General features: G+C 55.0%; 2 protein-coding genes across 3 annotated transcripts; both read left to right on the top strand.

Moving 5' to 3' along the window:
* Positions 1–401: 401 nt before the first annotated feature.
* S100A1 (S100 calcium binding protein A1) lies at positions 402–3,454 on the top strand. The gene is made up of 3 exons (XM_065420352.1): positions 402–484; positions 2,597–2,747; positions 3,311–3,454. Exons 1-3 carry the CDS (start codon positions 402–404, stop codon positions 3,452–3,454), a joined length of 378 nt encoding a protein of 125 aa, XP_065276424.1.
* Positions 3,455–7,125: 3,671 nt separating this feature from the next.
* On the top strand, positions 7,126–18,451 carry CHTOP (chromatin target of PRMT1). 2 transcript variants are annotated; one of them, XM_065420025.1, is made up of 6 exons: positions 7,126–7,159; positions 9,422–9,503; positions 11,021–11,174; positions 14,292–14,475; positions 14,605–14,742; positions 17,120–18,451. In XM_065420025.1, the coding sequence occupies exons 2-6, from the start codon at positions 9,439–9,441 to the stop codon at positions 17,320–17,322; spliced, it is 744 nt and encodes a 247-aa protein (XP_065276097.1). In that variant the 5' UTR covers positions 7,126–7,159; positions 9,422–9,438; the 3' UTR covers positions 17,323–18,451. The 2 variants fall into 2 exon arrangements, with proteins under 2 accessions (XP_065276097.1, XP_065276096.1); XM_065420024.1 differs by having other exon boundaries at positions 14,289–14,475.
* Positions 18,452–27,976: the final 9,525 nt, after the last annotated feature.

Genomic DNA, 27,976 nt, shown 5'->3' with positions numbered 1-27,976 from the left:
GGGGTATCAGAGCTTGGGGCTCCCCCTGCGGGTGGGTCTGGGGGCAGCCAGGGGGCACTTCCCCCTGGCAACACCCTTGTGCCCACCCGGGCGGCGTTGATCCCAGACTCCATGTCTGTAACAGGAGCTGCGCCGAGCCGGCTCTATCAGCCAAGCTCCGGGCCAGGAATCTGGTTTCCTGGCTCCGCTGTTACCGCAGCAACCTTTCAAGCAGGGATTTTTTAATTTGACAAGGGGCCTTTATATAGACATGCAGCGCTAGGCCGAGGGGGGCTCGGGTCCGTTACCCGATAGGGCCCCCCCGCCACGCCACGCCGGCTCCCATTGTCCAGCCGGAGCCGCCAGGAGACATCCGATAGCCGGGGCCTTATCAGCACCGGGGGCAGAGTGAAAGCAGCAGGATGGGTTACAGGCGTCTGCGCCACCACGGCTGGCACCGGTTCAGGAGCAAATATACCAGAGTGTTCCACAGCACTGAGCCAAGGTACTGGAGTAACACTCGGACATAGTGCTGGAGTAACAGTGCTGGGCCGTCTGGCACAGTGTGTGACCCCACACTGTAGTAATGCTGAGCCAAGGTACTGGAGTAACACTGTTGTGCTGGCTGCGGTAATGACCCCAAATACCGTCACACCCCCAGCCTGCTGCAGTCCTGGGTCCCCAGTACTGGAGTACCGTTGTGCTGGCCCCAGTGGTGGGGAGTTTGAGCTAGACAAACGCAGGCAAGAAATCAGGTGCCGGTCCTTAACATTGAGAGTCATTAGCCAGTGGGACAAGGGATAGCTCAGTGGTTTGAGCATTAGCCTACTAAACCCAGGGTTGTGAGTTCAATCCTTGAGGGGGCCACTTAGGGATCTGGGGCAAAATCAGTACTTGGTCCTGCTAGTGAAGGCAGGGGGCTGGACTCGATGACCCTTCAGGGTCCCTTCCAGTTCTAGGAGATAGGATATCTCCATATATTTAAAAAAAAAAAAAAAAAAAAAAAAAAAATTACCAAGGTCTGGGGGGATTTTCCATCAGTGGCCATCTTTGGGGTGTTTTCCTAAGGGCTCTGCTCTGGTTCCAGCAGGAGGCTGGGAAATCCTCTGACCTGGGCTACGCAGGAGGGTGGATGAGATCGTGGGGTCCCTTTGGGCCTGGGAATCTGAGCAGCTGCTGCTTCAGTCCCAGGGCGATGGTGGAGGAGAAGGGGCCTGTGGTTGAGGCCCCACTCTGAGGAATGGGGTCAGTGGGATCGACGCAGCTGCCTGCACCCCCTCACAACTGTTAAACGGCCCCAGAGAGCTGAGGGGCTGCTCCTGGATTAGCCCCATGGATTCCCCCCTGCCTGGCGGGGGGGGGGTCCTTCAGCGTTGAATGATTTGTGCCCCCGTGGATTCTCTTCCGAGGCACACGTGTATTGTCTTCTGGGCCCTACTGAAAATTCGAACCCCGCGTAGGCGCCTAGGCGCCTCTTGGTGGGGCTGACACGAGGCAGAGCGCGTGTGCACATGCAGGGAGAGGCGTGAGGCACCTGTAGCTCCGTGTGCGTTACAGTCTGTGCAGCTCCTCACACGGACGGAGCTCCCCTGCTACAAACAGGCCCCTCCGCTGTCCCTGTCCCTTTAAATCAGGTGAGCACTGGACCAGCATCCCCAGCCAGGCTGTCCAGTCTCTGGTATCAGATCCTCCTGCAGGAGGAGGGCTTGGCTCTTATTTAAAGTGACTGACCAGCCAACTCAGGCTCACTCTGCCAGAGCGCTGAGCCAGCCGGCTGTGCACGGGAGCCCAGGTGAGCCCAGGGGCCGGGCGGCTGTTCAGGTGGGGCCCAGGTGAGCCCGAGGCCTGGTGGCTCTACAGGAGTGAAGGGCTACAGGCAGTGATTCCCTCCAGAGGTGTCACCCCTGCTCTGATCTGGCCCCCTTTGCTCCGGTTGGATCAGGGCTTTTCTAGTGGGGCCAGCAGCTGTCTCCCAGCTCTGGACACAGCCAGGCAGGTGGAGACCAATAGCCCTGGGTCAGAGGACAGGGGCAGCCAGAAGCTGGGGGGGGCTCCGAACCTGTTTGTGCCACAGGCGCCCTCTGACCCCTCAGCTCCGCAAGGGCCCTGGCTGGGGCAGAGGGGAGCAGTGGGCAGGGACAGGAAGGCCCCCCCGGGCAGGTGCCACTGCTGCCCCAAAAGTTTCCCTGGGGGACTGGCTGGCTGCAGGGCCTGATCCTGCCCTCCCCCCCGTGGACCCTGTTCATCCTTCCCTGGCACCTCGCGTAGGCCTTTCCGCCACAGCAAACCCTGTGGCACGAGAACGGGGCTGACCCCCACGCGGCGTGGGGCAGGGGGGTCTCCTGGCCCAGTCCCGGCTCGTGGCTCTTTGGTGGCCTGAATGCCAGCCAGGTTCCCAGCAGGCAGGCGCGCCCATCCCCAGAACCGCCACCACTACTCGGCCCCACGTTGGCAGCCTCTGTGAAGAGACCAGGGGCTGGCTGGGCCCCGCAGGCCGCTCTCCCCACCCGTGGGTCCCTCCAGGCACGCTGGCAGGGTGGGGCTGTGCCCTTCCCCAGCCCCCCATCCGCGCCACCCGGGGTCCGGGCTCCTCAGTCCTTCGAGATGCTTCTTGCAGAGCCGGCGCGATGGCCTCTGAGCTGGAGCGCGCCATGGAGGGGCTGATCGCCGTCTTCCACAACTACTCGGGCAAGGAGGGCGACAAGCGCAAGCTGAGCAAGAAGGAGCTGAAGGAGCTGCTGCAGACGGAGATGGGCTGCTTCCTGGAGGTAGGGACCAGCCCCGGGGGCGGGAGCAGGCAGGCTTAGGGGACCGCCCCAGGCACTGGGCACCCCCGCCATTCCAGCACAGGGACCCCTGGGCCGGCGCTCCCCCGCAGGCCTGGCCTCCCCTCTCGTGAGTGGTCGCCAGCGGCAGAACCATGCCAGGGCCCGGGGCAGGACAGTTGTTCCCTCGGGCTTGGGCCGGAGAAGGTTCCCACATGCCCGGCGCTGGCCTCCCAGCCCCTCCCAGGCTGACGGGTCTCTCTAGTATGAAGTCTCCCAACATTCCTCTCTAAAGGCCCTGGCTCCTAATTGCTTCTCCTCCCCCACTGCAGCTCTAACCCTTCCCCTCCCCGCTGACCCCTGCCTTCTCCTCCCCCAAACTAGGGCCTCTCCCATCCAGGGCCAGGCAGATAGCCCATGCCTCCAGCTTCCCACTCACTCTCTCTGGGGGCCTCTCACTGGGGACCCCCCCAGCCGCCTGGGTCCCTTTCCTCTCCCATAGGGGTAGCCCCCTCCCTGGGCCGCACGTGCTAACCCTGCCTCCCCCGGGGGTGTCTCCGCTGCAGACCCAGAAGGACGCGGGCACCGTGGATGGCATCATGCAGGACCTGGATGAGAACGGTGACGGGGAGGTGGATTTCAAGGAGTACGTGGTGCTGGTGGCCGCTCTCACTGTGGCCTGCAACACCTTCTTCTGGGAAGACACCTGAGCGGGGAGCCTGCACCGCCTGGAGCCCCCTAGAGCTGCACATCCCGCCCCCCATTCTGAGCCAGCCGCGGGCATCCCTTCTAACCAGCTAGACAGAGCTACTCATTAAAGGCACCAAACCCGCCCCAGTGTCCCGCCCCTTCCTCTGAGCCTGGGAGTGACGCTGAGCAGCGTGGGGAGGGGGACACTGCTGTAGTGGGGCTAGGGGAGTTTTGGGGTGAGGGGGAGCTCCTGGTCCCCAGATCAACATTATCCCTGGTGTTAGAAAAGGGTGGAGGCCATGCCGTGGGGCTGGGCTCAGGGCCCTCAGCCTCGGGGGTTCCCTGGGGGGCATGAGCCATCCATTTCCAGGACAGTGCCAGGTGAAGGAGAGTCTCTCCTCCGGTCACCCCAGCCACCAGCGAGACACACACCCCTTCGCTCTCCACACCCCTCCCCACCGGGCCTCCCGGACCCTCCTCCTCTGACCCATGAGCCAAGCAACTGCCCCCGTCCCCAGGCCTTGTTCCTTCGCTTGCCCCCGCCTCAGTGCTGGGAGCGCAAGCCGTACGCTCTGGTGTAACCCAAGTGCCTCAGCCGGGATCACTGCTAGTTTGGCCCTTTCTCTTCCCACATTCATGGCACAGGGCCCACCAGGCGGGATCCCTGCCCCAAGCAGGCCGGTCTCTGTAGGAAAGGGAGGCAGGAGCGGAAACGGGGACACAAGGGGGATGGCTGGGAAAAGGGGCAGGAGAAGCGCAGGTGACAAGGGGTGGCTGGACAGCCTCCTGCTGGGGTGGTAGGAAATTCACAAACACGGTGCTGCACCCATTCCCCAGGGGGAAGAACCCGTTCCTAGCTCCCTTCCCAAGGGCCGGGCGCAGCCAGGAGCCCAAGAAACAGCCTCCTCTGACTGGTATTGGCTGTGCCACTGAGCTGCACGCAGCGCGGGGAGTGCCACCTTGTGGGCCTAGCGGGACTGACACGGAGCGGATTTGACACTTCTCTGGGACGGGGCCAAAGCACTTTGCAAACTAGATACCGATGCTGCTGAGCTGCAGCCACCTCTGGGGTGGAGGGTGGTCATCTGTGCACAACAGTCAGGAACAGAGGGGGAGAGCCTAGACAAGGATAAGGCGGGGAGAGGGAATCTTTAGGAAGAATGCCCTGGCATCATTAATGTCTGTGCAAAGCTGACGGGAGCTCAGCATTGACAAGCTCGTCAGAGGCAACCAAACTGTGCAGAGATTGATGTGTCTGCGAGCAGAAAGCAAAAGGACTGGAGAGAATCGGGTGGGATTTGAACCTGTGAACCCAAAGAATCCGATGCTGAGCTCTGGCACCCCCCGTTCTCTGCAGCAGATGCTCATCTTCCCTTCCCACCCTTTGCAAAAGAGAAGCTCGAAGCCTGTGATGCAGAAAACGGCATCAACCCCCTGGCAGCAGATAATAAACTGATCTGTCACAGCCACAGAGACAAACCCACCACATTTCAAGGGAACACACGTACTCGGTGGGATGTGATAGTTCTCTGACAACACCGTAAGCTAGGAGTAAACCCACTGCAGTCAGTGGAGTTATGGAGCAGGAGAATCAGGCCCACTAAGCAAGAAAGAACGCGATGAGCCAGTCAAGGGCTTGTTTAAAACGTCTTTTTAAATTGTTTTTCCATAGTGAAAGCGATATTAACCGTGATCCCCAAGGCAGTGTTGCCAAGTACGGTGATTTTATCATAAGCCTCCTGATATTTGGTGTTTTTCTTAAAGTCCGGCTCCTGGAGTTACGAGATGGCAGGACGCTCTCAGCTTTCATTTACAGACAAAAATCCTGGGGGTTGCGGAGAAAAGCTGGAGAATGTGAATCAATGCAACCCTCAAGGCTCCAGAACCAGCAGGGAAATAGAAAGACCCTCACGTTGATTATGTTTTAAAATCTTGGCATTTTTAATCCACTCTCATGATTTTTTGAGGGCTGACTCGCGATTTTTGAAAGCTTGAGGTTGGCGCTAATGCTGCGTGTGTAATGCACACGACATTCTTCACCACAGCCGCTTACTTCCGCAAATACAAAGCCACAAGCACAGTAGCGGGTGCATTCTCTCCAGGGCACAAATCTTGATTAGAAACCGATGGTGCCACTGCCAGCTGAAGCAACAGAGCGCCGGAGCGCTGAAGTCTGCCCTCTGCAGTGCTGGTGCACATGTGGAGTCATTCAGTGGGGAGCAACATCCATGTGAGTGAGCCTTATTGTCTTTTTCTTAGTTTTTACCATTTTGCTGCCAGTTCCACCCCCTTGGCAGGCCCAGAATGGTAAATGGGCTGGCACCTTTGCAAGCTGAGACTTTCTCCTGATGGTTGGCATCTCATGCACTACATTCAAAGCCTTCACTTTAAATAAACCCACGTCGTTTCGAAGAAAACCTGCACACCATGAACGGAGTGTAACGGATGCATCGACCTGCGCCTCTGCAGACAGCCTGAGCTCTGGGAGATGTCAGCTGTCCAGTTGACACAGAAGCGGGTTTGTGTCAATGCTGCTAGCTGGTTTGCTGCTGAGCCGAGGAGGCTGGAGGAATTTCATATTAGACAAATCTGTACAATCAACTGGACTTATTTTGGTGTCATGAGCGGGCAGGGCTTGGGCCAAGGACTTCTGACCCCTGAGCCGGGTAGGGTGAAGGGCCACAATCGGATAGATAACTCACAGGAAGTGCGGGCTTCATCCACTCAGCATGCTAATTACCCAACCCTGAGGGATCCCCTTATGGGAGCCCGAGGGGGAGTTCAGTCCCTGAGGCCTCTGCTGATGGTCGCTATGACCTGAACATGGACCTAGAGCGAGATCCTAACCCTGCCCCTCGACCCTCACACAGAAGCAGCCACGCGCTGGAACGGCTTTGGGGGCATGGCCAGACCCGTCACTGAGCAGGGTGCAGAGGCAGTTCTCCCAGCCCACCGCCCACCCTGCAGGGCAACTGCTGCTGCCAGGTTATCCCAGCCAGAGCTGGGGAGCCCCCCATACCCAGCTGCTTCCAGAGGGGCCAAACCCCAGGACTCCCACAACTGGGCTCCCTCCACCCAGCCCAAGCCTCACACCCACCTTGAGGCCACAATCCATGCACCCCCCTTCCAGCCCAGGGTACCCCCCAGCTGCACTGGGGCCTGAGCTGCACCCCCTCAGGCCTGGGGCCCTGTCCTCTGCCCCAAGTGCCCCCTATATCCCAGCCTGCCCCCCCACTCCAATACAAGGCTTTGCCCATGAGGCCCTCCCAGCCTCTGCCCCAAGCCCCCCCATATCCCAGCCTGCCCCCACTCCTGGGGCCCTCAGATCCAAAGCTCCGCCCATGAGGCCCTCCCAGGCCCCGCCCTCTGCCCCAAGTCCCGCCCCCAACTGCCCCCTCCCGAAAAGGGAGTGGTCACATGGCTCAGCCCCCCCCTCCGGGGGAGGGAAAGAGAAGGAGTGATCACGTGGTGCAAGGCCCCGCGAGGGGAGAGCGGAGTCACGTGGGCGCGTTCTCGCGGCTGCGCAAAACGCGGCGGCCGGTCGCCATTTTCCCCGGCTCGGCGCGCGGGGGGAGTAGGGAAGGAAGCGGCGGCCATTTTGTTTTCGGCGCTCGAGAGCGAGTGCAGCGGGGAGCGGGCGGAGGGGACGGAGCCCCACGGAGCCAGCCCCGCGCCCCACCCCCGCCCCGCAGCCCCGCCCGGAGTCCTGGCGACCGTCTGCTTCGGTGACAGAGGGGCCCCGGGGGGAGGCGAGGGGCCCCGGGGGGAGGCGGGGGGCCCGGCAGCCCGGTGCTGTGATCACGATGTGGGGAGGAGGGGTCCGGCCCCGGCCCCGGCGAGTCCTCCCTTGAGCGGAGCCGGTGGGGCCCGGGTCAGTGTCACGGCTGGGACAGGCGAGCCAGGCCGGGGTGAGCTGGGGGGGTCCCGGCTGGGGGCCCCGCCGTGCCCCGGTCTGAGAGCCCGGGGCGATCAGCCCAGCAGAAACCCCCCCCCCCTCCCCAGCGCTTGGGGCGAGCAGCCTTCCCGCCCTGCGAGCCAGGCGTGGGGCTGAGAACCGGGGGGGAGAAGGGGATTAGCCTAGGCTAGGCCTCCCTGAACCCCCCCCCCCCGACACACACACACGCTTGGGGCGAGCAGCCTTCCCGCCCTGCGAGCCAGGTGCGGGCCTGAGAACCGGGGGGGGTTAGCCTAGGCCAGACCTCCCTGAAACCAACCCCCCCCCCCCTCCCCAGCGCTTGGGGCGAGCAGCCTTCCCGCCCTGCGAGCCAGGCGTGGGGCTGAGAACTGGGGGGGAGAAGGGGATTAGCCTAGGCTAGGCCTCCCTGAACCCCCCCCCCCCCGACACACACACACACACACGCTTGGGGCGAGCAGCCTTCCCGCCCTGCGAGCCAGGTGCGGGCCTGAGAACCGGGGGGGGTTAGCCTAGGCCAGACCTCCCTGAAACCAACCCCCCCCCCCCCTCCCCAGCGCTTGGGGCTAGCAGCCTTCCCGCCCTGCGAGCCAGGCGTGGGGCTGAGAACTGGGGTGGTGGTGGGGGGGGTTAGCCTAGGCCAGACCTCCCTGAACACACACACACACACACACACACACGCTTGGGGCTAGCAGCCTTCCCGCCCTGGCTCGCTTGGGGGGGACTAGCCTAGGCCAGGCCTCCCTGAACCCCCCGCTGTAAACTGCGCTGTGCAGGGGGCTCCAGAGTTCAGGCCTTGCGCCTCATCTCTGTGACTCAGGGCGCTCTGGGCTGAGCTCCCTGCAGTAGGTGTGTTACTAATAATAAAGCTGTGTCTGGCGCGGGTCCGAACTTCCCTCGGGGATAGATTCCAGCCTCCCTTGGGGGCCAACATCTTCCTTGGGCGTGGGGCCCTGTCCGGGCAGGGCTTCGAAAGGCTCTAACAACGGAGTTCAAATACCAGCTTTGTTGCTATTCTGCTTCCCTGACCACTGGGGTGGGGATTTTTTGTCGGAGAACCATGTGAGGCTCTTTATGAGCTGCCTGTTTAGACGCATCCCAAATCTGAAAATGGACATAACTGTACCGCTGGTCTCAAACAATATCCCTGTCCAAACAAGCGGTGGACATCAGTAGTGTTGCTGGCTGCTGGTGTAATTCGGCTGCAGCACGGATGGGCCCATAACGGTTCTATAAAAAGCAGAAATGTTGAATAAGGTTATAATGGGTTTGGTGTGCAGTTGCGGGGCATAGCCCCCTTCCTTTGGCCATCAGCCTAGTGTTTGGCACACCTAATACCTGTGCGGGGACTGCTTGCAGGGGAGGGAGCATTGGCATAATTTGGCTAGGGTCTGACAACTGATATCACAGTTCCAACTGAGGTAATAACTTGGTTAGAGGAAATTGTATCTACAGCCTTAATACCTAATGCAGTGGTTCTCAAACTTTTGTACCGGTGACCCCTTTCACACACCCCTTTATAAATTAAAAACACTTTTTTATATATTTAACACCATTATAAATGCTGGAGGCAAAGCGGGGTTTGGGGTGGAGGCTGACAGCTCACGACTTCCCATGTAATAATCTCGTGGCCTCCTGAGGGGTCCCGACCCCCAGTTTGAGATTCCCTCTGCCTAGTGTATCAGAAACTGAATCCAGAATCAGAAAGATTAATTCCTACTGCTCTCCTGCTTAGAAAAACATAACCTCATTGAAACCAGCCAGTTAGAAATGATCTTCACCAGGCTGTTCATGGCATACGGAGGTGAGATCTTCACTGAAAGTGGAATTTAATGTTCCTGGGGCATTAATCTGACACACAATTGAGAGATGAGATAGCATAACTCACTAGTTTATTGAAACTTGCCTTTTAGGACATTTTGCGATGCCATGAAGTGCACTGCTAGCGCAATCACATCACTGATTTACATGGTTCTTGGCTGTCTCCACACACACAAGTTTGGCTTGGAAAATCTAGCCAAATAATTTCATGGGCTCAGTTCTTCTTACTAAATCTGGCTATTGTTCGTTTCAGACGATCGTGATCTGAAGATGGCTGCGCAGTCAGCGCCGAAGGTTGTGCTAAAGAGCACCACCAAGATGTCTCTGAACGAGCGGTGAGGAAGCCAACAGCAACTTCAGCTCATAAGAAATTTTTACTTAATTGTCACTGTGTCCAGTGTCCAAAGCCAACGTGGTTTCTGCCCTGTTTTAACCTAACTAAAAAAAAAAGCAGGTGGCTATGTGCCTCTGTCTTAAGCCGCAACAGATGTGGTACACAAGGTTAAAAGGGCAATTATTTTGGAGGATTTTGTCAGTAGCTATTAATATTAAACTATATGAGACGTAAATGTGGTGGGATGTCTTATTAAAAAAAAGAGAGAGAAACCTCGCACCTCCCTTTTTCTTCCACGTTTTTACATTTTATATAGTTGACCACTGCAGCATGGTAGCATGTTACCGAAGCTGCAGAAGGCTTGCTGCTTTGTCCAAGGGAGACACGCATGTGGTCTGGCCTGTAAGAGGCACGCAGCAGGCCACCAAACCAGCCCAGAGGCCCTTTAACAATGTTCTTGGGCCTTGTAAGAGGCAAATGCTTTGCTTCATCTCCATCGCTTTCCTTTCTTGGCACTGCTTTCTTTTTATTTCCTCTCTTAAAGAGCCTTCCGCTCTTTCATACCATTAAGCTTTTGCACATCTATAGTGATGAACTAACAGTGACACTTCTGATCATATTTCACTTTCTCACTAACTCACTCTCCGATTAAATGTTAATATCATTAAGCCCAGGAGAAATGAAGCCATTTATATGCAGTCCTTATTCCAGTGTGCACTGCAGTGAGCAGTAATCTTAGCCAGTGCTTGCGGTTTATGGGCAGGCAGATAGTTAGGTACGGTACAGGGGAGTTACCTGCCTGATAATTGTGTTAGTTCCAGCCAGACCACACTGAGCACTTTGTAGTGCTTAATTTCACTGTCATTTGTAGCTATTAGGATACTGTAGAAACTGATTACTGGTGAGGAAGCTGGTATGTTCACGCCACGTAATTTTTAAAGGCAGAAAATCCCTAATGCACCAAAGAAATTCCCAAATGCCAACGAAATTGTAGTCTAAACGAATGCACTTATATGGTGGCACCTCTTATGGTGATAGAACTGTCCTCCTTATAAGTATTATGCCAGACCCTTCATTTTTCTGTTGTCAGTGACACGACTCTCATAAATATGTTTACTGCCCTCAAACTATTAAACAGTTTCCCCCCTAAACTATCTGTCTTGGCTTTTGCAGTCAGATTTCAGTTTGCTTTCCTGTTTCTTTGTCATGTCTTCTCCTGTCTCTCATGTCCATTTCTGCTTGTTGCTTGTTTTTCATAACTTCTTCCACCTTTAAAAGCAATAACTTAAAACTTTATCACTTTTGAATTAATATGTTGCACTTATCCAAATCTGCATTTCCTATTCTAGCACGTTTGTGGAAAACGAGGAATACATAACTCGCATATGACATGATCTAAGTGTACCACTTTTTACATAAAGTTCATGGGATCTGGAGCTCCAGTCTTGAGAGCCATGAAATGCCATAAATGTTTGTAATAAAACTTTATTTAAACACCCATTTTGTTCGACCTTGAAGCTTTACTAATATGCTGAAGAACAAACAGCCGATGCCAGTGAATATTCGGGCTACCATGCAGCAGCAGCAGCAACTGGCCAGTGCCAGAAACAGAAGACTGGCCCAGCAGATGGAGAATAGACCTTCTGTTCAGGCTGCCTTGAAGCTTAAGCAGGTGAGAGAAAGTGTCCTATTCCACTGCAGACAGTTGGTGATGCCTGTCAGCAGCTGGTGGCTTTTCAGGATATGAGAATTTTTCAAGATGTCACTTGAAAGTAAGAGCTGAGAATGTTTGGAGGGACTTCAAGAGAATTTCAGATTGTCACTGCAGATAAGTAATGCTTTATAGCTTGTTAATTAATACTGTTTAGTTCAGTTAGTCTGTCATGTCTTCTGTTGGTTATTGTTTGTTTAAATTTCCTCCTTTGCTATTTTTCCAGAAGAGAGGACAACCTGAAATTTCACAGACTTTTCCCCTGTCCCCCACATAAATGGTCTGATTCCAGTTTTCTGGATCTGCTGAATTCTTAATGCCTTAATCTAGCTTCTGTTGTATCGCAACATATTAGCTCTTGTTCCCTGTTAGTGCCTCTTTTTTTTTTTTTTTTTTTTTTTGAGGGGGCGGGGTCTCTGCCTGTTTTTTTTTCTTGTTTTATGCTATTGCCAGCAGTTGTCTGAACAAGAACTACATGAACTAAAACTGAGTTCTTGGTTTCTCGTAAATTCTTGCTAAAGTAACAAGAATCTTACTATTCCTGTTATCCACATAGACTGACTGACCAGAGCTGTATGCTACTGAGCAGCCCAAAAGTTGGCTTCCATTTGAATGTCCAGTGTGGAACAGCAGATCTGAGAAAGGTGTATTCATATTGAGTTGTACATCACATTTAAATAGTGCCTGTGCATTGCTCTGTGCTCAGTGAATGGGGTCTGCTAGATGTGAGCCCCTGTTGCTAAGATGGTGATTAGCGTATGGTGCCCGAGAGGCAATTAGCTATGTTACTGGTGCGAAGTGCTTCTTATCAGAGTATCTCAAACTGTAAAGAATGTAACGTGCTGTATAACAGAGCAGAGAGAGACTTGGAGAGTTTCTCTTGAAATTTGTGTACGTATGGTGCCTGGAAAACTGGAATTAAAACATGGGTCTGGGGGGTCCTGCTACACTGCTGTGTGCTAGCTTTAAATAGCAGCCCTGCATGACTCGAATACAGTAGTCATTAAATATAATCCCAGACATCTTTGGGCACACTAGGAGAGAGCAGTGGAAGGTTCCTATTTGAGCGGCTTCGTCACATCACTGCAATCTTGATCTGACTCTTGTGCTGGAGTTTGGTGTTTGTTCTTGCATGAAAAGGAATGTAACTGCATTGCTCTCAGAGCCTACTGTCCCGAAAATCAGAACCAGGTGCTAGTAAGAGAAACTTTCTGTCTGGAGCTTCTAAACAAAAGCTCCATATATGAATAATTTATGGTTTCCACAGAAAGGGTTTATAGTATAATCTCATAAGGGCTTCACTAGTGATATAAAAGGATAGGCAAGTCTCATTTCATAAAGTACATTGTCCCCTTTGTTTGCTGAGTCAGTGAGTGGCTGAATCTGTGTGAGGAAAATACAGACCCTCTCACTTTACTTCACTGGCACCTGTTTCACTTTTTCATTGGAACCGCGTACACACACTTGCACACATACACACTATCTTTTAGGATTAAACACGGTTCTGGATCTTGCCCCGCAGTTCAAGAACAAAATGTATGTTGAGTTTGAGATTCATGTTGGAACTTCCGATGGAAAAGAAGGTAGAGCACACCACCTTCTCAGTCAGCGTAGGTTACGGTGGTCCGAAGCTGCCCGTAGAGTCCTAGAGCACAACCTGTCTCTAATGCCCTTTCTCGTGTTGAGGAACTTGGGCTGCATTGAGGAGCATTATGGAAATGCATATAAGTAAATCTAATGTGGAGGTACAGCCAGCAGATCAAGTGGAGCATTGCATACTAGGACTGGTAGCCTGTATGGGTGTCACCTCCTTATTAAAGATGACAGCTGCAATATGTTCCTCTGGGAAAATTTGGGGACTCTACTATAGTTTAGTAGTTTTGGGGTGCTCTTCAGCAGCCATCACCAATTGACTTTGGAAGGTCTATTTGCTGGTACGTTGGGGAACAGGGACTGTTCCTCTGGAGGAGCAACCTGTGAAGAATATTAGGGTCTTGTGCACCATTAGGGAGGCCATGCAGTCACAGCTATGAACTTTCAAACTCACCACCCACCTCGCTTCATTCAGGACAGCACCATTTCCCCTAATGCATGACCATCCCTTCCTGTGTTTCACCAAGTGCCAGCCAATGTGCTTCAGTGTCCTATTCCAATGCAAACAGTACAAGGGGCAGGTTTGGCTGCGCAGGGTAAAGGGTTGGGTGTTGTAGACCAGTTGTGGTTCATCTAAAAGCTGTTATACTGCCTACAACTGTGAAATGCCTGAAATCTTATGATTGTACTCGAAGACAGCTGGTATTTAACATCATTCTAGCCCCTGCTGGCCACTCTCCAGAGAAGTTGGGCGAAAGCAGCTTTAAAATTTGTTTGACACAAAGAACCAAATGTATGGTATAATGCAAACAGATCCCCAAATTAAGGCCGAAATATATTGGGCTGTGTGGTATAAACTGGGTCTAAGTGTTTCCTTAACTGCCTTGAACTGAGTTATTGGTCATTTGAGAGGAGAAAACAATCTTGGTCTTAACTCTGAATTTCTTGGCTCTTGTGGTTTTTAAGTTGGAGCTTAATGCAGTTGTTTTGGAGAGGGTGAATATTCCTGTTTGTGCTAGCTTATAAAGACAAATGTGGAAGGGTTTAGTCTCTGTGGATGTCTGGGGAAATCTAGACATAAGATTGTTCCAGTGAGATCACTGGATCTGAAACTTTGGGCATATAATTATCAGAGGCTGACTGCACAAGTCTCCTGGCTGTAGACAATCTTAAGTTTTTCTCTAGGCGTTTGCAGCAGGCTCATCACTCGTGCCTGAGCACCTTTCTCAAATGGAAGGCTGCAGCCCACCTTGGGGATTAGATGTCTGTTTCACTTCCTAGCTGGGCTTACACTTGACAGACTGTCCCTCTCTAGACAAGATCTTTTTTGAGACCTAAATACTTTGCAGTGGGTCTTGGGCCCTATATAGATTCTGCTTCCTCCTTTGCTGGTGGAGGTATCTGCTTCCATCTATGCCAGTTGCATGATAAGTCCCTGATAGCTACATGACTTTCCTGTTTTTAAAAAAACTTTCATTCCAGAAGAGCTTAAAGCAGCGCCTGGGTAAAAGTAACATCCAGGCACGATTAGGCCGGCCAGCAGGACCCCTGGCTCGTGGAGCTGTTGGAGGACGAGGGCTACCTATGGGTCAGAGAGGTTTGCCACGAGGAGCCATGCGTGGTGGACGTGGAGCGAGGGCGTTGCTGAGAGGAGGCATTCCCCTCAGAGGTGAGTATATTGTTAATATGGGAAATAAAATATCCCTGGGGGTGGATATTCAATGACTTCTTGCTAAGTTTGACAGCTAGCTTCTTGTTTTGATTACTTACTTGACTTTTTTACCTCACCCCATTAAAGGTCAGAGTTTACTTCGGGGAGGACGTGGTGTAGCCCCTAGGATGGGCCTGAGAAGAGGTGGCGTTCGAGGTCGTGGTGGACCTGGGAGAGGTGGTCTAGGCAGAGGAGCCATGGGTCGTGGAGGAATTGGTGGCAGAGGTTAGTGTGCTGACATTTGGGAAGGCATGAGGGCATTGTTTAGAGAAGAATCTGAAGCAGCCTTTAGCTTTCACCTTCTTGGTTAAAATATAACGTATATTAGCACCTGTGAAGTAGAATCTCCACCATAAAGATACACTTGTTTGATACTAGGCTGTACACTGGATACAAACACATTATATTTTCGTTTTCTGAACTGTTGGTTTTAGCAGCATTTGAGCTGGAAGGCAAGATCCTAGTTGGTGTCACTGCTTCCCAGAGGGTTTTGGATAGTGGTGGTGAAACTGACCAGAGTCTTGTCAGTGTCACGCTCCTGCTAGGTGAGGCTTTGAATAGTGGCAGAGGCACTGGTGCAATTTCTGTACAAACGACTCTGCATTGTTTAACTTTCCAAAGGGAATGAAGTGTAACCTTCACAACCATATAGTGCTAGAGAAACATTCCTTAAATGAAAGTCTAAATTATGCAGAAACTGAGGGCTTAGGCCTCCAGCCTCAACAGGGAAGTGTCCTACTTGCTGCTTAAGTGGAATTTTTTCAGGCCCTGGTTTTATTAGTTCACTGGGAGTTTGAAACGGAATCTGTTTCTTAAATACTCAATCCTTTTCATAGTGCAAAGTATTAAATTACGACAGTCCCCAAACGGGATTGGCACTGGAACAAATGTAGGTTGCAATCGCAGCTGACCTAGTGGAATCATTAATGCCCAAACTAGGGAATTCTCAAATGGGACATCACAGCAGTCAGAGCTCACTGAGCCACATGTTGTGGCTTTTTATTTTAGCAAAAGGCCCATTGGTTTCTTTGCAGCACCTGTGTTCCTAGATGCTGTGGCAAATGGCAGGTAAGAACCTACAACTTCTTGCTTTTGTGAATTAATATTGGAGATTAAACATTATTTCCTAGTCTTCCTTGTAGAATGACATTAGTTCAGTCCTAGTGGGTTCTAATGCCGAAACAGGTCCCTCAGAACTAGTTTGACACCAAATGTAAATTTGGTGGGATATGTATCGAGCAAGCTTATTCCTAAATTGTTAATGGCATTGCTGCTTTCTCTAAAGCTTGGTAGGAAGGGTGGTGGGGAATAAATGCTAATTATACTTGGCTAGTAACTGTCTAATGCATCAAGGCACTAATGTATGTTAGGGATTAATGCCAGGCTAAAATGGTACCAAGCAATGTAAAGTGTACCATAGGGCTACCTTCTGGACCCTGCCTTTGATGCTGATGGGCACGCACAGCCCTGTACGAGACTGCGACTTCAAAAGCCATCTCAGTCAGTGGAGTCTTCACTACTTTTAAAAGTAGACAGGAAGCAAAGTACATGCCCTGGATGGAGTTACAGCACTGTATGGGCTGCCACTGTCTCCCGGAGGGACACGGGCTCATTAGTGCTTTGATATGTAACAGGTATACAAAAAATAGTCCACACCAACTGTGGCTCAGCTGCAAAACCCGTTCTTTGTTAAAAGTCTCGCTCAGTAATTCTACATTACTGGCATTGCGATAGCAGGGGCTGCTGCAACACTCGATTAGTTATACTTGTTCAAAGGAGAAAACTTCCTGTTTAATGTGACAAATAGTTTGTAACTTGCCCACAAGTAGGAAGTCATTGGTTCTCATACTACGTAAAGTAGACGTGTGTATTTAGAGTGCAGTAAACCTATGTGGTGCTTTACAAAATGGGTTTAAAGAAAAGGTCTCCGCTCCCCAGAGTTTGGTGTGATTTAGATAAACTTGCCTATAGCTCAGGGAAACATGAGAAGCTCTGTGAGAAGGAGACAGAGATGTAGGAAGGATCATGAAAGTGGGTTTAAAGGAGGAAAAGAGGGTGCTTGTCACACCGGAGGAAGGAAAATATCCCATGCACAAGGTTGGGGGCAGTGTGGGAGGTAATAGGGTATGGAAGAGTATAATGAGCAGCTGAGGTTGGAGGAGGAACTGAGAGCAGAGATACTGTGGGGAGACAGTTGTCCAGAGATTTGAACAGACACTTGATGCACAAGGAGAGAGACAACCAGGGGAGTGACTTGGCTGAGGGGCTGATCTGGTCAGTAGCAGAAGTGGCACCGTTGGCCACCAGCCTGTCTCCACCTTGCATGTGGCTCTCTTGCATACCACGTAGTGTACAATGTGTCACTCGGTGGTCTCTACACTGAGCATTGTTATGTACCTGAGTGGGCAGTCCACTGAAGAAGCCACCAAACTGTTGCCTTGCCTAGGTAGTATGGGGTGGCGAGTCGAGGGCACACGGGCAGCTGTAGCTAAACTCTCACTGGTGGGATTAGGTCAGTTCCTTAATATTTGTTGCTCTCTCTGTCCGAGTCTGGCGGTGCATTCCAGTGTGGTATGTAACTGTAATCTCGTTTCACTGTAAGGTCGTGGCATGGCCGGCCGGGGAAGAGGGGGCTTCGGTGGTCGTGGCAGAGGCAGAGGACGAGGAAGAGGGTCTGCACGTCCTGCATTGACCAAGGAACAACTGGACAACCAATTAGATGCTTACATGTCTAAAACAAAAGGACACCTCGATGCTGAGCTGGATGCTTACATGGCTCAGACAGATCCAGAAACTAATGACTGAAGGTCCTTCTGATAGACTCTCATTGAAGTTAATGTGTATGTCAATGCCCATAAGCTAAAAATGGAAAAACCTGATTCATGCTGGAAGGACCTGCAGGAACAGGGGTGGCCCTGTTCTACCAAGAGATCAGATTTTAGTGTGTTCCTCTTACATTTTGATACTATATGTTGTATGAAACCTTTTTTGGATTGTTTTTTATAATTTTTCCTAACTACTCTGAACATGAATGTGACAGACGAGCTGCAGATACAGCCACTGACACCAGCGCTGGTGTGTGCTCAGCACGCCAGCCCGGCTGCGATGGCACACTAAGTTCCTTCGTGCTTATGAAGGGAAAATGCTGCATGTATGCCACAATCTGTGCTTCTTTAGGTGAAGTGCTCATTGGTGCCGAACACAAGCTGTGGGATCACATGGTTATATGTGCCTGTTACTCTTAATGGTTTGTTTCAGGATAGGAGTTGATCCCATAGTGTGGCTAAAGGGTAAATCTCCACATTTGCAGTTTTATTGTTGCAATAACGCATTTGAAGTAAACATACCAAAACGGCTCCCTCCAGGACTGCCTAATCAATCAAATTCAGGTTAAGGAAGATAGACATGTCAATCTTTTATTTTGTACCAAAAGTTCATCCCCACTGATTGCTAGCATTCGAATGGTAGTACAGAGAGGATTTTCCACGTTAAAGGCTGTTTTTCAGATAAAATTTGAATTTATTTTGTATCATGTTTGAAGGGATGGCACTAATGGCTTTTGTGTACCAAAATCTAGAAAAAGAACTAGCTTTTGTTTTAAGGCTCTTGAAACAAGCACGTTAATGACGTCTGAAAGAAAATCATGGGTAGAATAGTCTCTCCAAAATACTGGGTCCAAAATTGGTTTTATCAACAAGTGCTGTTACCTTTCAGTGTAACCAAAACTGAATTTTCAATCCAGACCAACTTTGGTGGCTTCTGTGGTCCATTTAACCTAGGTTGGCTTTAGAAGTTGAGAAGGGGTTTGCTTTCCTCCCTACCCCACCCCCCCGAAGATTTAAGTTCAACCATCCTGTGAACTGTTCCAGTTTCAATGGAATCTTGTATTTCTCGTTCGTTGTGACAAAGGAGAAACAATTATAAAAACAATATGTGGACTTTGTGGATTTTTTAAATGGTATTCTCAAGCATTAATTGTTGATCGTAAACTCTGTGGGATGAATAACTTTTCTAGTGGGTATGAGAAGACAGTAAACTATCATCCTCTCCTGAATGGAACATCACAACTACGGTTAGAAAACGTTCTAGGTTAGAACACATTCCTAATAGAGCTTCCTGTCCACTGGCTGGCAATCCATTATAGCTGGAATTTATCTAAATCCCCAGTTCTCATGGTGTAGATTGGAGGGTGGGGGAGGGCCTGGTCCTCACTGTCTCCAAACCTTTGTTATGCATGCTACTGCTTATCAAGGGCTCCCAGCGAATTTGTACAGGGCGTCCTCGATGTTTGACTTACGAGACAAACGGCACTTACGACGTTTCTGAACTGACACCCTGATTCAACTTACAGCAATTGAGTTTCGACTGTCCGATGCTCGGTCCTGCAATGGAGTGGATTGCGGTTACAATGTTTCAACTTACGATGCAATTTTCCTAAGTCCAAGGACTGCCTGTATACCAGTTCAAAGAAGGAAACTGACATTTCTCCTCAGCTTTCCTTGATTATCTCAGTGTGTCTAGCTGTGATAACTACTATAGTATGCAAGGGCGTTCAGACTGCCAACTACTTTTTCACACGCATTCATGCTGTGATGTAACTTCGCGTTTGCACTTTCAACAAGGATCTGCTTTACTAAAGTACTACACGTGTGGCCAGTACAGATTTCAATACTGCTCTAGGATGTTTCTTCTCTAACCTCCAGTTAGTCCTGTGACATCTTCCCCTTGAAAATACTGTCCCCATAACTCTTGCTGACAGTGCTTTAAGGTTGCCAGTTGAAGGTATCATATCATTTTTAAACAGGTATCTTAATCGTTCATTAAAGGGACACTTGAGGTGCTAACACAGCCCCCGACACTTACGTTGTGTTAAATTTTTCTAATATATTACTAGAAATATTAAATTAAAAAAAAACCTCCTTTTGCGTGGCAGAGACTGCAGGAGAGGGTTAGGTGCAAACATCATAGCACAGTGCTGCTTCAGGAATGGGCGTATGAAACCTAAAAGGTTCAATTGACTGGGTTATGAGAGGGGGGACACTATAAACAAGACATCAAACTCTTTACTGTGGTTTATTTACTGTACTGTGTCCAGTTCAGTCTTGCTGTTTGAACAGAAAAATGTTTGCCTTGTTCCCTTAAATTATTTGACCACCTAGCTGACCTACTCCATGAACAGAAAGGAGCATAGGATTCAGAACCCCAATACCGTGCATGAAAAGCAGGCCCTGGCACTACTCAGGATCTCTGCACATCCCCTAAATTTAAACATTGAAATGCTCAACGCTGAATGAGCTTGCCCGATTTATTCCAGGCACTAGGTGCTGCTGCAGCTCTGCTAGCCATGTTACATGTACGAAGGCTTCTCAAAGCTTGTTCCAGCCACATGTTCCCCACATCTCTTACTTTCCGAACAATGTTTGTTTCATGGTGGATTGAGTTCATAAGACACACATCATCCTCCCCCTTCCAAATCTGTGTCACACCAGTGCCTTCAAACTGATAGAGTAAATTCACCTACCTGAAGCTAACGAGACTTTACTGCATATTTTTAGTTTTCTTTTGAGAGGGCTGGAAGTGAGTAGCTTGGGGGAGGGGGAGGGTTTCGTTTGGCAGGGAAAAGGGCTTGCTAATGGGCTATGGAGCCTCTGGGTCTATGTACAATGAGATTCTGCTGAGTTCTTCCAACCACATACGGGTCTGTCTAGGAGCCTGGCAGTCTTAAGAGGGCCCGCAAAGAAGCAATAGGCATGGGGACTTAGTTATCCTGCAAGGCTGGACCTGCCACTCCTCTTGTTCTGTGGATCAGGTTGGCTCACAGGGATGCAGCTCTCATCAGCTCTGGCATTTTTTATTTAAAAACAAAAAAGTGAAGCGGGTCCTGCCAGCAGGGCCTAGCTGTCGCTGTGTGAACACCACTCCCAGCAGGGGCCAGGAGTGTAGAGGAACAGAGCCGTAACTGAGGAACGGCCTGTGGTGCCTAGGAAAGCTGGTGGGTATGGCCCATTGTGCCTTTACTTCTGCATCAGCCTGCATATTGGTCCCTTGCTGCTATAGGGCAGTGTGTGGCATGCCCTCAGCTCTCCCCAGGTGAAATAGAAACAACCACACAGCTTAGCCTGAGCCCTCACACTAGGAATTGCCAGCCTGGATCAGACCCATGGTCCACCTAGTCCTGTATCCCATCTGACAGTGGCCAGTCCCAGCTCCTGCAGAGGAAAGGTGCAAGACGACCCAGTAAGGGGATAACCTGCCCCTGGGACACTTCCATCCTAACACCCAATAGTTACAGGCTGACTTAGAGGCCAGGAGGGTTCTAGGAACAAGGATTTTTAGGGTCCCTCCACCCTCCAAACACACGTGAGAAGCCCTGCTGAGCTCCGTGGGACCGCTCATGCATGAGACGTGTCAGTAGGGGCTCAGGGTGCGTCCACAGAAGGAAAGCAATTCTTACCAGGGCTTAGATTCACATGTGGTCAAATCCTAGTGAAGACAAGGCAGCTTGTCGTTTTCACCAGCGTTAGCAGGGTAAGGTAAACACGAGTGACAGCCTAACATTTACCTTGAGCTGCTAACGTGTTAAATTTACAATGCCCTGTCTTCGCTTGGCTTTTACCTCTGTATAATTACCACAGGGGAGGAACATCCTTTTCTGCCTCAGGAAGACCAGGACTTAGGCCTGATCTGAAGTTCTCCCACCATAGACATGGGAGATAGGCGTGCGATTGTTTTACTGACCTAGCTCTGCTGGTGGAAGCCCTAGCCCGGGGCTGTGCGGAGAGAAGCACGTTTAGACAGATGTAACTGCAGCAAAACCTTCCAGGAGAAGGGGATAGCGCTGGCCACCACCCCCTGGGGCTCCCTGCTGCTCTCCCTTCCCCTCTCAGCCTTTTGGGTCGAAATCTGGACTAAAACCCACTGTTGTTAAGGTCCCTCTGGTCTGCTGTGGTTTTGGAGGAGCCCAGGCGTTGCCAGCTCTGCCGGGAGCAAGGAGGGGGCTGCATGAAGGCCATTCCTGGCTCTGGGACCAGGTGGAAAGGCGAGCAGAAGGCACTAGAGCGAGGCAGCTACAAACTACCACTTTCCCCCATCGTTCAGCAAGTGGCCCCTCTCCTGATCTGGGTCCCCTGGCCTCAGTCCCCTCCAGTGCAGCCTTAGGCGGCTCTCTGCAACCCTGCCCCAGGTGCTGGGTCTCTTTCCCCCCCCCCCAGCCCTGCTGCTAGCCCCACTCCCTGCCCCCCTTCCCCCCCAGCCCTGCTGCTAGCCCCACTCACTGCCCAGCTCCAAAGCCTGCCCCCCCCCCGTCCTGCTGGTGCCCCACTCCCTGCCCCTGTTCCCCCCCAGCCCTGCTGCTAGCCCCACTCACTGCCCAGCTCCAAAGCCTGCCCCCCCGTCCTGCTGGTGCCCCACTCACTGCCCCCACCCCACCCCAGCCCTGCTGCTAGCCCCACTCACTGCCCCCTGCCCAGCTCCAGAGCCTGGGTCCCCCCAAGCCCTGCTGCTAGCCCCACTTACTGCCCCCCCCCCACTTCAGCCAGAGGCATCTGCTCTCTGGGCCCCTCCAGCTGCCCGCCCCCTGCAGCCCCCACGGGGCCCAGCCCGGCGTGGGGCGGGCTGAGAAATGTGTCAGTCTGGGGAGCTGGCAGCAGCCCCGGCTCGCTATGGTAGCTGTGTCCCTATTGGCCGGGGGCCGGCCGACCGCCCGTCACGGCGCCTCCCATTGGCTGCCGGGCTCCAGCGCCTCACGCGCTCCGGCTACTCCTTTTGTTATTGTAGCGAACAAGTTGCGAAGCGGGGCCGGGCCGGGGGCGCAGCCGGGGGGATGCGGCGGGCGCCGGGGCCGGCGTGAGGCGAGACGGGGCGGCGGTGAGTACCCGGCCCGGCCCGGCGCAGCGCCCGACAGCCCCCCGGGCAGGGCCCCCCCAGATCTCCCCCCCCTGGGCTGGGCCCCCCTAGATCTACCCCCCCCGACAGGGACCCCCAGATCTACCCCCCTCCGAGCAGGGACCTCCTAGCCCCCGGGCAGGGACCCCCCAGATCTACCCCCCCTGGGCTGGGCCCCCCTAGATCTACCCCCCCCGGGCAGGGACCTCCCAGATCTACCCCCCTCCGAGCAGGGACCTCCTACCCCCCGGGCAGGGACCCCAGATTTCCCCCCCGGGCAGGGACCCCCCAGATCTATCCTCCGGGGCAGGGACCCCAGATCTCCCCCCCGGGCTGGGCCCCCCTAGATCTACCCCCCCTGGGCAGGGACCCCCCAGATCTACCCCCCTCCGAGCAGGGACCTCCTACCCCCCGGGCAGGGACCCCCCAGATCTACCCCCCACCGAGCAGGAACCTCCTACCCTCTGGGCAGGGACCCCCAGATCTACCCCCCCGGGCAGGGCCCCCCCATATCTCCCCCCCCCTGGGCTGGGCCCCCCTAGATCTACCCCCCGGGCAGGGACCCCCCAGATCTACCCCCGTCCGAGCAGGGACCTCCTACCCCCCGGGCAGGGCCCCCCCAGATCTACCCCCCCGGGCAGGGACCCCAGATTTCCCCCCCGGGCAGGGACCCCCCAGATCTACCCTCCGGGGCAGGGACCCCAGATCTCCCCCCCGGGCTGGGCCCCCCTAGATCTACCCCCCCCCGGGCAGGGACCCCCCAGATCTACCCCCCTCCGAGCGGGGACCTCCTACCCCCCGGGCAGGGACCCCCCAGATCTACCCCCCACCGAGCAGGAACCTCCTACCCTCTGGGCAGGGACCCCCAGATCTACCCCCCCGGGCAGAGACCCCCAGAGCTACCCCCCAGGCAGGGACCCCCCCAGATCTACCCCCCTCCGAGCGGGGACCTCCTACCCCCCGGGCAGGGACCCCCCAGATCTACCCCCCACCGAGCAGGAACCTCCTACCCTCTGGGCAGGGACCCCCAGATCTACCCCCCCGGGCAGAGACCCCCAGAGCTACCCCCCAGGCAGGGACCCCCCCAGACTAACCTCCGGGGCAGGAACCCCAGATCTGCCCCCCCCAGGCTGTGCAGACCCCAGATCTATCCCCCACTACTCCCTTCAAGGGGCAGTTAACTCCTACCCCCCACACAAACACCCTAGGGTCAATGCAGACCCCAGATCTACCCCCTCCCCCAGGCCAGCCCTGGTACATCACGGCTGAAACCCAGACCCTCCCCCCCATCACTATACTAATGCATCCCACACCCAGATTCAATGAACCCCCAAACCCAGCCCACCTACCATGCAACTCCCAGCCCTGCTCTCCCCAGGTATCATGCACCTGGGTTTAATGCACCCCAAACCCAGCCCGGCACTCCCCCATCCTGCATACGATGCAACCCCCAGCTCTGCAACGCCCCCCAAAGTGTAACGCACTCCACACCGAGCCTGTGTACCATAGAACTTCAGCCCTTCTCAGCTCCTTGGGTGTACTGCACCCCAAAACCAGCCCAGGTACAATGCAGCCCCCAGAGCCTGGATACCCCCCACACACACACACACATACAGGTCCAGACCCTAGGTCCCTCTTCCCCTTACCAGCTATCAGTGGGGCACCTGGATCCCTCCCTCTCCACTGGCCCAGGGGCAGCATGGCTCTCTCGGCCCTGGATCTCCTTCCCCACTGGCCCAGAAGTGTCCCCCAATACCTGTCTCTCTCCGGCGGGGCGACCCCTCCACCCCAGGGGCAGTCCCATGTCCCCTTCTCCTCCTGCCAGCTCACTGCCTGTAAACAGTGGAAAACACCCACTTCCCAGGCTGCTGGAGCCCAGCCTGCCCCTCATCCCACCCCCCTGGAAAGGGACAGGGCAGCAGGCTTCACTACCTGGTACCCGACAGACCCCCTCCCGGGAGGGGCAAGGTAGCCAGGGCCCCACGGGGAGAGGGAGTCTGGGTGACTTTGGTGGGGGCCCATGAAGTTCTGGAAGTTGAGCTGCGTCCGGAGCAGCTTGCCCCCCCCCCCACAGGCTGGGGGTCCCCTGTCCCCCTCCCCTCCCCTCATCTCAAGTGAGCCAAGGCATAAAGTGTGGGGCCCCCTTGGGGAAGGGTATTAGGGTTCACTGTTCAAAAGGGGGTGTCTGCCCCCCTCGCCACAGGACCTGCAGGGGTTGGAGTGTGTGTGAACCACCAGCTCATGCTGAGACACTGGGGGGCTGCGTGGTATCTCCCCCCCCCAACCCTGTGCCTGTCCCTTTGTCCCTGCCCTTGGGATCGGCTGGGAGTGAGCCAACAGGATTAGAACGGGTGGGGGGGGGGGGTCAGAGCAGTAAACAAGGGGGCTTCCAGGCGCAGGACCTGGCCGGTTGTTTTCCTTCTGCTGTGGGGGGAGCAGGGAGGGTCCTTGTGTCTGGGCAGAGACAGAGGGACGAGCTGGGGGGCTGCATTGCAGGGCTGAGATCCTGGGGTGGGGGGGGAAGGAGCCCTGACAGGTTTGTGCAAAGCCCTGAGCCAAGACCCCTCAGCTAGGACAAAAGGCCAGTGCAGCCCGTCAGGACCTCTGGGCCTGGGGGGCGTTGCGGGGACCGGCCCAGCTGAATGCAGAGTTCTGATTCTCCTCCATGCCTGGCCCATGCTAGCCACGGGACCCGAGGTACCAACCTGGCAGTGCGGTTTACTGGGTCGGCTTCCTGGCCCCCATCCTGTGGCGTTGATATTTTGGGGGCGGGTAGGACCAGCTGGAAACCTGCCCCCCTCCCTCCGCTGCCACTGGCAGAGCCGACCTGGATGGGGCAGAGCGGTTTGGATGGGGCTCACGTGGGGTGTTGTGCGTGGAACACCCCTTGCTGCAGCTTTAATGCTGGCCTGGGGTGCAGGAGCCCGGCCCTGCTTGGGCGTGGTCCTTGCTCAGAGGAGGAGCCCTCCTGCTTCAGGCGGTGATCCCTGGGGGCAGGTTATCCCATCACTGCAGGGGTCGGGCCCCTTTCTCTGCAGCACTTGCTGTTGGCCACTGTCAGAGACAGGATACTGGGCTAGGTGGGCCCCGGTTCTGATCCGATCTGGCAGTTCCTGCTCATAGGTGGACTCTTCTTTTAAAAATCCCTTCCTTGGAAAACGGTTTGTTACAATTGCAAAGCGTTTGTGGGAGGTGGGCAGAACAGGCTTGTGCCTCAGTTTCCCCATGTGTAAACCGGGGGGATAATCCCAGCATCGTCTGAGGTTGTGTGCTGAGACGTGCGGGGTGGCTAGAATGGGGAAGCTGGGGCTGGCGGAGCGCAGCAGCAGGTCCCCCTTGAATCCCCTCATTGTCCGGGGTCGATTCTCTCCCCATCGCTGGGGTTTGGTTTCCGCAGAGGGAGCCAGCGCTGCGGTTGTTTGAAAGGAAACCCTGCTGACCTAGAAAGGAGGGAAGCAAGCCCTGGAGCTAATCATGGAGCTTTTCCCGTACGATGGGCCTGTGGAACTCATGGCCACCTGGGGTCAGCGAGCCAGAGAGCTCAGCAGGATTCAGAAAGCGTTGACGTGGCTCGCAGGAGCACCTGCAGCTCGGCCCACGGCCTCTAGAAACCCAAGCGTTAATCCACCAGCCCCTGACGGGTGGGCGGGGCAGTCGGACGCTTCCCCGCCCGTGACTCGGGCGTTCCTGTCTCCGAAGCATGTGGCCTAGTGGTCAGGGCGCTGGAGTTGGCATCGGCATCCCTGGGTTCGATCCCAGCACTGCTCTGCTGGGTGAAGTCACTTCGGCTGCCCCACGCTTTGGGGCTGTGCCGTAGCGAGTGCGAGGGGCTCGTTCCAGTGGGGGCGAGGTAGGCCCACGGGGAGAGAGCAGCTGGTGCCGGTTCCGAGTTGCTCCTCAGCCTGGAGTTTTGCTTTTCCTGGCGGATCTTTCCTGCCCGGGGTGGGGTGGGCTCTCGCCTGGCTTCTTCCCGACAATCGATACGGCAGGATCCAGCCAGGGGACTTGGATGGGGGCGAAACAGGAGCTTTGCTGCCTGATGTGCTGCTGTGGAGCCGCTGGACCCCGGGGCACTGGCTGGGGACGGGGCTGTTGGGCTGGGCTGGGGACAGAGGATTCCTGGCCGTGCAGGGGCAGCGGGTAGAGCCCTGGTGTCCGGACCCCCTTGCCTGGGTGCCCTCGGAGAGCAGGGGATAGCGCTGGGGGTGAGTTTCAAACCCTTGACGGCGAAGGCTGTGTCTGTGGCAGGAGCCGGCGTCTCTTACAAAGCCCAGCACGGGCGCGCTGAAGGCCCTGGAGCGGGACATCGGAGCCCTGGCCTGCAGATGGGAGCTCAGTCCCCGGGGCCTCTCCTGGAGTGGGGGCTGAAGGGATCTGCGCTGGGCCGCCTGGGATGGGCCATGGCGAGGTCAGAGCGGGGCTGGAAATGCCTGGTTGGGATCTGGCTCCGGCACTGACTCAGGCTTCGTCCGGGCCGGAGTCCCAGCTGCGTGGGCCGTGGCTGAGGAAGGGGGAGGCTCCCCTCCCCCCCCCGGGTTAACTGGGGCAGCTCGGCGGGGGCTGCTGGCCAGCCGCTTTGTCCTGGCGAGATTTTAGAAGGTGCTAATTAGACCCGAGTGGGTAGCTGCCCTTTGATCCCCCGTCTAGACAAGGCCCCCGTGTCAGGCTGCAGCTGGCTCGTCCGCGCTGGGGAGCGCGCTGCAGCCGGCGAAGGGCCCCCCCGTTCCGGAACAGGAGCGTCCCCTCGGAGCAGCTGTTCCGGTGAACTTCCGAGCCCAGACAAGCCCTGACTCCCAGTGCAGACGAGGCCTCGCTCTGCAGCCTGCCCAGGTCCCTGCCCTGCTCTGTGCCTCAGTTTCCCCATGTGTGGAATGGAGATGAGGGGCGGCTGTGGCTAGCGAAGGGCTTGGCACTGACTTAGCTCACGTCCCTCCTGCGGTCTCAGAACTGGGGGGTCCCCCTCCCCATTCCCACCACAGGCTCGCTGGTGGAGCAGGGGAGACGGCCCAGTTCCCAGGGGATGGAGGGAAGCTCGGGATGGGCGCTGGGTGAGGCTGCAGCGGAGGGGCGTGCCTCCTTCCTGTAGCAGCGCCGACAGCTGGGGTCCCCCGGGGCACCTCTCAGGGGCATCACTTGTGGGCAGAAGCCCAGCGGGTGACTGGGCAGGGGATGGTGGGCAAGGGGCCTGCGGTCGCCCCAGGGGGGCGTGCAGGCCGTAGCATGGCACCTCGGGGGATGCTTTGAATACCGGGGCCCGCGGGGTCAGGGAGTGGGGCCCCCTCACTCTAACGCCCTGTCCCGCACTGAGATTCGGAGAATAAGGGAGCTGCAGGGAGTGGGGTGGGCGGTGCTCTCCCCGGCAGTCTGCGCTGCCCCCAGTGCCCTGGCTCGGTGCTAGGGGGCGCTGTGCTGCAGGGAGCGGGGGCCCAGTGCTGGCCCGAGCCCTAGGGGGTGCAGGGAGAGGGGTGGGGGCTGGGTCGGGGGAGCTCTCCCCTGGCAGTCAGTCGTGGCCCAAGGCGGTGCCGGGAACAGGGGCGCGGTAGCAGTCGCTCTGTTGCTGCAGGGAACGTGTTCT

Source organism: Emys orbicularis, chromosome 20 (genome assembly GCF_028017835.1).
Source record: "Emys orbicularis isolate rEmyOrb1 chromosome 20, rEmyOrb1.hap1, whole genome shotgun sequence".
Lineage (NCBI taxonomy): Eukaryota > Metazoa > Chordata > Testudines > Emydidae > Emys > Emys orbicularis.
Note: the sequence above shows the minus strand (reverse complement) of the source record. Positions and strands in the feature narration are given on the sequence as shown.

Bases quoted from the DNA above. Each gene is read 5' to 3' on its own strand.
- S100A1 (XM_065420352.1), top strand. From the start codon at position 402: ATGGGTTACAGGCGTCTGCGCCACCACGGCTGGCACCGGTTCAGGAGC. The intron at 485-2,596 runs GTACTGGAGTAA...TGCTTCTTGCAG, and splicing joins TTCCACAGCACTGAGCCAAG to AGCCGGCGCGATGGCCTCTG. The intron at 2,748-3,310 runs GTAGGGACCAGC...TCTCCGCTGCAG, and splicing joins AGATGGGCTGCTTCCTGGAG to ACCCAGAAGGACGCGGGCAC.
- CHTOP (XM_065420024.1), top strand. From the start codon at position 9,439: ATGGCTGCGCAGTCAGCGCCGAAGGTTGTGCTAAAGAGCACCACCAAG. The intron at 11,175-14,288 runs GTGAGAGAAAGT...CTTTCATTCCAG, and splicing joins CTGCCTTGAAGCTTAAGCAG to AAGAGCTTAAAGCAGCGCCT. The intron at 14,743-17,119 runs GTTAGTGTGCTG...TTTCACTGTAAG, and splicing joins TGGAGGAATTGGTGGCAGAG to GTCGTGGCATGGCCGGCCGG.